The sequence below is a fragment of the Trachurus trachurus genome (assembly GCF_905171665.1).
Source record: "Trachurus trachurus genome assembly, chromosome: 2".
Classification (NCBI taxonomy): domain Eukaryota; kingdom Metazoa; phylum Chordata; class Actinopteri; order Carangiformes; family Carangidae; genus Trachurus; species Trachurus trachurus.
In genome coordinates this window covers 11,152,504-11,160,498 of record NC_139914.1, presented here as the reverse complement: position 1 = coordinate 11,160,498, position 7,995 = coordinate 11,152,504, and the positions used below count along the sequence as shown (strand labels likewise).

The 7,995-nt window shown below is 41.3% G+C and overlaps 1 protein-coding gene across 1 annotated transcript in view; it reads right to left on the bottom strand.

Moving 5' to 3' along the window:
* Positions 1–354: 354 nt before the first annotated feature.
* ncam2 (neural cell adhesion molecule 2) overlaps positions 355–7,995 on the bottom strand; it is a gene marked incomplete at both ends in the record, with an annotated part of 249,764 nt that continues 242,123 nt past the window's right edge. Inside the window, one exon of the mRNA XM_083990597.1 lies at positions 355–469. Coding sequence (XP_083846723.1) covers positions 355–469 — 115 coding nt within the window. The remainder of the gene's footprint in view (positions 470–7,995) is intronic.

Below are 7,995 nucleotides of genomic sequence, written 5' to 3'. Positions count from 1 at the left end.
CAAAAAATGCGACAAGTAAAAAGCCAAAAAATAATCTACAATCATTGATCAACAAGAGCCTTCCACTGATGCCATGTTTATAAGAACATGATACATTTATCACTCAAGGTGTCTAAAAGGTTGACCCTTTCTTCCTTTCTATTTTCTCTCTAGTATTTGTATTTACATATGCCTTTCACTGGGGCATTGTTATAAACAGATATGGTATTTTACTCCACTATTTTCCAGTGTTGTAGTTTCTCTGGGTTTTGGTCTCATGATCCGAATGTTCTTTTGGTGGCGTGGGGACCGACCATTTTTTTAAATTCTTTTTTTTTTTTTATATTTCCTTTTTCTTTGTACGTTTGTTTATTTTTACGCTTTGCTGTCGTCCGGCTTTGTGTGGATGCTGTTGTCACTGTGCACTTTGATTTCAATCGTATCCGGCTTGAGAGACTCTTTTCCATTTTCCTCCTTCAGCGGTAGCTTCCTGCGGTGTCGGAACAAAACAGCAGACAAACAAAAGACAAACACACACACAGAAGAACACAATTAGAGTGAGATTTTCGGCGGGTACAGTCAGCAGCTTCGTTATTAGGAACTTCAAGAACACACAGAACTGGCTAAGCACAGACTTGTGAATGACCACCAAGAGGATGTTTTTGTATGACGCAGACACAATGCTAACGCTGGCTGAATTAGAGCTGAATTACAACCACAGAGGAGTGTAGTTCTTTCCAGCTTTAAAGCCCTCCAGTAATCACCTTTCAGACCTTTTGGTGGGCAAAAGAGTTGCCCCCACTGGGATTAATAAAGCTAGATAATTTAAGTGAATAGGCAGCAGGGATATTAAATAAAACAGCCTCTACAGGGCTGCACAAAAGGTTAGAGGATGTACTCTCTGTTTGGTCTGGACAGTTGGAGACTTAACCTTAAAATCTGATCAGTTTTCTATTGGCCGAGGACAGATGGGGGCCGATGCTGCTGGTCACAACCAAACATGTTATTGGTCTTGATTATTGTTCAGTTATTTGGGCTTCTGCACCCAACAGCTCAAAATAGGGCAGCTAGACTTACTCTTGATTGTTCTTATAGATCGAGTGTTGACCAAATGCATTCTTGTCTTAGATGGCTGAAGGTTATTCAGAGCTTATCCAGCAGTTTATTGTTATTTATTTGAAACATCATTCACAGCAAGTATCCTACAGCTCTTTCTAATCAGATTGGTTATAATGCTGATATTCACCACTACAGTACCGGAGCTTCAACTCAATATATAAAGCCCAGTATATATCTCAGTATATAGAGCCATTTCATTATGGAACACTAATATTCTCCATATTCACACAAACAGTGAAAGAGAGAAGAGAAAACCCACAGAACTTGTGTTTATACAGTATAGCACTGATTTGAATGTCAACACCTGACAACAAGGAAAACAACAGAAACCCTGTGATTTAAATGTTGAGTGACAAAGGTATTTAACAGGCGGGAATGCTACTCCAGTTGCATTGTGGGAAATGTAGGCTGGCTGCAGCATCCTTGGAGCCTAACCAAAGGATTAAAAGTCAGGATGTCTTGGTATCTGCTCCTTCATTTCTGACCATTCTTTTTCCAACTTTATTCAGTGCAGTGTTAAACCAGCAGATGGGAAGTGGATATGGAGGAAATGCACAGATGGCGAGGCTGGGTGGGAGCAGGGTGGCCGGGGCCCATTAGCAAGTTTTTTGGCAAGAGGCCCCACAACAGGTTAATACGGCCGTGTTGCTGTTAAACATGATCCTGGCAACAATTAGATTTCTTTCAAGACTAATTTGGCAAAACACATTTTGTAGTGTAGAAAACAAACGTGTCCAAGACGCAGGATGCAACATATGTTTCACTGGAAGTCAAGTGATCGTCACGGGTTTAATAGATGTTGTCTATTGATCTAAAATATCTACAACATCTAATCAACATATTGCAGTCCTGGTTCTTTGCCCCTCTGACTAGTTGTTGTTGCTCCTTCCAGTGTCGACCTGAGTAACAACTGAGCTTTTAAATTTGATTCATTTTGAATGAAGGGATAATAGACACATGCATGTGTTATTAGGAAGGAGCCACTGGATTGGCCGGCTGCCCCTCGGTGAGTTTTGGAGAAACTCAGCTGAAGGACATCACACAGCTTTATCTTTATGTTAATGTGGCCACATGATGAAAATCTAATCAGCTTCGATTCCAGTAATATGATGTATGAGAGCTCTCATCTGCATTTGGCACAAAGACTCTCCTCATAGTTAATTCACTGCCTGAGTAAAATGCAGTGACACAGCATGATTTAAATAGTTGCAATTTCTAATCTGCATTGCACATCTTACTTACAGTCATATTGCATTCGGGCTTTTAAAATGTCCCCTAATTATAGGCGATTGCATAATAATAAATAAAGAAACATGTGTAAATCTCCATTCTAAGCTGTTACAGGAGCTGGAGTTGTGATTGATTCATGTTTTTGTTCACATATTTAAAATAAATCATCTGCAGGGTCAGTTTTATCTGCTACAGCTGCTAAAATACAAAGATTTAACCAAAAACACTTATTGAGAGACCAGCAGAGACACGTTCATTTCTGAAAAATAGGAACTGTGCACAGGGCCATGCGAGATGAACACTTGACTGAATTGCATCGGTTCATTTTAGAAATAAAACCGTGTGCAGAAATTTCAGCAGGGGATCTCTCAAGGCTGCCCTTCAGCAGAAATGCTCTCCCACGCCTAAATACACAGAGAACAATAAACGCCAAAGGGCAAAAATATGAGTTGTAGCCCTTTTTTCACATCAAAGCACTTCTTGTACCGTGGATCTTTTGGGAGTGGTACAGATTTAATTAAAGGAACGCAATGTGGAGCAGAAGCTTGTTTCACTTCATCACTGCACCGAGTATTCTGTTCATTCACTGTGTATGTTTCTGATTCTATCAACACTTAGAAAAAGGGAAGAGAAAGTCGACGTGGAGCCGATGCTGCTCCGGTCTGTCCAGGATAAACACACTTTAGCTGAGGGCTACTCATTTCCTGAGTTCACAGGGTTATGCTGCTTCTTATTTTGTTGTACTTCCAGCTCCTGTTAATCATTCAGCGCTCGTACGTCACCTCGCCTGAGAAATATAAACCGTCCATCCATCACTGCCTCCGACTCAAAGTCAGCTGCCTTATCTCAGCCATAAAACACAAGATCATTTGCTTTTTCAGTCTCCAACTACATATATGAGATGAAATGTTCCTGAATGAGCCGGGAATTAGAGGGGTTGGGCTGAAACTTTCCCCATTTAATCACACACTAGATATGAATCATCTGTGATAAGAGGTGTAGTCATTTAATTCAGTAATTACATCCCTGTTATTTCTTTATTTAAAGGCCTGTGTTTTGCGTTCATCGATAGCCTCGGTGCTGTGTCTCTATATTCCACTTTATCACATAAACATGTCAATTTCAAAATGCAGGATTAAAAAACATCTCCACTGGATGTTTAACAACTCCAAGGGAGTGGTATTTCTGCCCAAGACCTATTAAGCCCAAATGTTGCAGTTGACCAGAGGGGTTACCCTCTGTTGATTGGTGGATGTTAAAGTTCCTGCACGTTGGAGCCAATTTCATGTCCCATTAGCTTCATGCAAACCCAGATTGGTCTTAACGCTCAGATGAGGAGGTTTTCTCAACCTATGGGAACCAATGGCTGCTTGATCTATTCATCTTTTAGAGGAAGGGACACCAGCTCAAGTTAATCACAAATGCATTTCCTCAACCACCGTCTTTATAGAGTTTATCATTAAAAATTGGATGAACCAAAGTTTCCTTCAGTTAAATCAAGAAAAAACTGAGGTCATTGTTTTTGGCAATAAAGAGAAGTTCGAGTTACAAAGAGATCAGATCACAATCATCCCAGTTCTTAAGACCTTACATTAGCTCCCAGTCAGCTACAGAATAGATTTTAAAGTTCTGCTCCTACAAATCACCAATGGTTTAGGTCCAGAATACATGAATGACATGTTAGTAGAGTATAAACCCAGTAGAGCTCTGAGATCTACTGACTCAGGTCAGATAGTGGAGCACAGAGTTCAAACCAGACATGGTGAAGCAGCATTTAGCTGTTATGCTGCAACAACTGGAACAAACTACCAGCAGAACTGAGATCAGCCCCAACTGTCAGCACCTTTAAATCCAGGTTAAAAACATTTCTCTTTTCACGTGCTTATACGTAGCTGAGCTCTTTTTAAGAACTTTAAACTTTATCTGTTGACTTTTATTCTACCTTTTTATCCTTCTTTGCTCCTGCTTTTAACTCTATGTTATTTGTTTTTATGCTGTCCTTTTTTAAATGTTTTATCTTTATGTAAAGCACATTGAGTTGCCTTGGTATGAGATGTGCTATATAAATAAAGATGCCTTGCCATGACAAGCTAGAGACTGGCACTTGCAGTGAGGTCAGCAGAAGCAGGTCACCTGGATGGAAGTAGAAATGCTGCAGAAGCCTCGACTTGTTCTGTTGTTCTGTGTTTTCACCTCTACATGACTCATCGCCCCCGCGCACACACACACACGCTGTGTATATATACTTTATGTATGCATCCACAGTACCTCAGACATCACACTTAAAACAATGTCTTGGGCTACAAAGCAAACAGAAATGCTACTGGGTCTTGACAGGCCTCTTTGATTGTGCAGCGAGAGCCAGCAGCTGTGTGCGCCTCATGGTGGGCCGGGGAGATATCAGAGTGGGTATGCAGATGTTTATTTGTAATCTGCGAGCTTCTAAGCGACACCAAAGCACAGCAGGAGCGACTTGTTCTTTTCCTCCGCTGTCGTTAATTAAGCGCAGGCCCATCCACGGCAGGCCACAGAGGCTGACTACAATCCCTACTTTTCAGAGAGAGATAAATTAGGTTGCCCCGGGTATAAACCACATCCCAGGGGAGTTTGTTTACGCTCCTATCCAAATCTTTACATTTACATTTCTATTTTCCTCAAGCATATTTTATCAGAGCTGTCATCCAGGATCTTACAGCAAGAAGTCTTGATCAAGGACACAAGGGCGAAGCTGCTGGCAGATTTATGGGCTGCTACTTTTCCTACTTCCTGTGGTCATTACATCTATGTTTGTTTTCAGGTGTGCTCACCCCAAAGCCTTTAAAGGGATAGTTCAACATCCAATGCCATAATCCCTATAGTTTTAGCAGTAGGTTTGTTACCTTTAATTGTCGGTGCAAGCTGTTTTTAGAACGGCGGAGCAGAGCCGTGAGCTGCTCAGAGCTACGCTACGGAGGCTCATGGGATTTCTTGGTTTCCGTCATCAAACTCATCAAATACACAATCCAACAACTCCACAACACTCTGGTGGACAAGTTGTGACCTGCACATTCACCACGCTATGAGATAATAACGGACCGTTATGAGACACAGTTGTTTTCGAGGTAAATTCATGCAAAACCACTGATGTACGTTTCCGTTGGGGCCAGTTTTTCAGCAAGTAGTCTCTGCATTTACCTCTAAAACAACTCCATCTCGTAACGTTCTGTTATCATCTCATAGCGTGGTGAATGTGCAGGTCACAACTTGTCCACCAGAGCATTTTGGAGTTGTTGGATTGTGTATTTGATGAGTTTGATGAGGGAAACCAAGAAATCCCATTAGCTTCCGTAGCGTAGCTCTGAGCAGCTCGCGGCTCTGCTCCACCATTCTAAAAATAGCTTGCACCGACAATTAAAGGTAACGAACCTACTCCTTAAACTATAGGAAAGGAGCCAAAAATGTTGAACTATCCCTTTAAGCTCCTCCAGATAACCAACATTTGGTTTGTTACGGAGAGAATAGTGCAAAATCACACTTAATTAAAAGTCAGACGGCTGTCTAACTTTAGTGTTCTGTACATGTCAATAACACAAACTGTCTTCTGCCCTCAGTCCTGGGCCACTGCGTCCCTATCATAGTGTGTGTTTTTGTTTCATTTTACCAGCATGACAAAGACAAAGTGAAGGAGAAAATGCTCATGCTCGCATAATAAAATGCTGTGGAGCAAAAAAAACATGAAAGCAGTAATTAAAGTAGGGCATCTAATCAGGGATGGCTGACTGAAGTAGTTACCATCCATCTACTGCAGTTCATTTTCTGTGCCTCTTGTGCCATTTTCAACAACACCACATCCCAAAAATCCGTGAGAAAAGTTTCCTTCTCTTGGTGTGATAAGAAATCATTTCCTCTCATTATAATCAAAAATATTGCTAGAAATTACCTACCACATGCAGAGCTGATTGTTGGAGTGGCAAAAATAATAACACTAGAATAATAGTAAGAATTGTATTTCTAACCTGAATGGATTCATAATAACAATGATTATTTGTGCAATTTGGAGTTTCTATGTGTTTTAAAGAGCTGGACTCTCGGCTCAATCAGAGACCAACGCTGCAGCATCAACATCCAAACTGTAGTGTGGGGAAATCTTTTTATTTTTTTATTTACTTTTTATTTAAGTTTTTTTTCTCTGTGGTAACTTTGACCAAATAGGTACAAAAGTCAAAACAAAAGTTTGAGTTCAGGATTATCTACATTTCAAGGATTCTGAGAGTAATGTCTGTAAACAGCTGCAGCTTGTTTTATATCTAAGACCTGAGACAGTTATAGTTGAGTAAACAGTTACAGCTTTTTTTTTGTAATAATGTTTTATATCCATCCATACAGTACGTTGTTCATGCAGAGATGTCATAATAAAAATCATTAAATGGCAACACAGCGTGGGGTTTATTTTGGGTTGTTTTCTTCCTCCAACTGCTTGGTGCTACAGCCTTAGAAATAAAATAGTTATATATATATATATATATATATATATATATGTACAACAGCATTCTGTTGTATATTTCCATCTGTGAGTAATCAGAGGATGACAATTCTCAAAAGTCTGGTCTGCTCCCGGTCAAATCTGTCACTGAGCCTCTAATCTAACCCCCCGAAGTCTGACACAGCCACAAACTGTTCACACACGTCAGCGCCGACCGGACTTGCGTCACCTGAACGTTACAGCATGGTGCAATCATTCCAGACCTGTTTCATGTGTTGCTTTTTCTTCCAAAGTTAGAAACATTGGTTTAGGTGCTATATTATATTATCTTTTCTTTTTTTTTTTGAAGACTGTCCTTCAGGTGCTTGCTGGGATGTTACAGAGGAGCCAGTCAAGTGCATGAATCTATTCCTGGATCACTGACTGAGAGGATGGGGCTGGATTTGCCATGGTGACTATCAGCAACATTGAGCATCAAGAAAAACACCTTGAGACAATGCAGGAGAAAGTGGGCGCAGAGCCAAGATTACACACTCAGCCTCCAGGAGACTAGAGCATCTATTTGTTGAGTTGTCGTATTGGATATGATTCTGCAGCAGAAATGAGATCTGTGACTCTATTTCACAGTCGAGAGTATCAAGCTGTGTCAACCGGTCCAGCTTCGAGGTGTGCAGGTATTTCCACCGTGGAGAGCTTACATTTAACGCTCTAAAACTGGAGGTGAGGATTGACTTCTAGTGTCGCCGGGGCAACTGTGAACACAGCAGAGCCGTTCAACTTTTCCCGAGGAAGCTCTGAAGCCCAGCGTGTCCCGACTGATCTCTTGAGCGGAGAGACACCCTCGCGTCCGACACTGTCCGTGGGTGCGCCGCTCCAACTCGGACTTTAAGTTAACAGTGTGGTGATGAGAGGGCAACAGGCCGCTCCCCGCTAAGCTGCAGCTTCCACAGCCAGGAGAGGAAAGACTGAGGAGAAATACAAATCTCCAGTGTGACGCTACGCTACGGAGGCTCATGGGATTTCTTGGTTTCCCTCATCAAACTCATCAAATACACAATCCAACAACTCCACAACGCTCTGGTGGACAAGTTGTGACCTGCACATTCACCACGCTATGAGATAATAACAGAACGATATGAGACAGAGTTGTTTTAGAGGGAAATTCATGCAAAATTTCTGATGCGCAGTTTCTGTATTTACCTCAA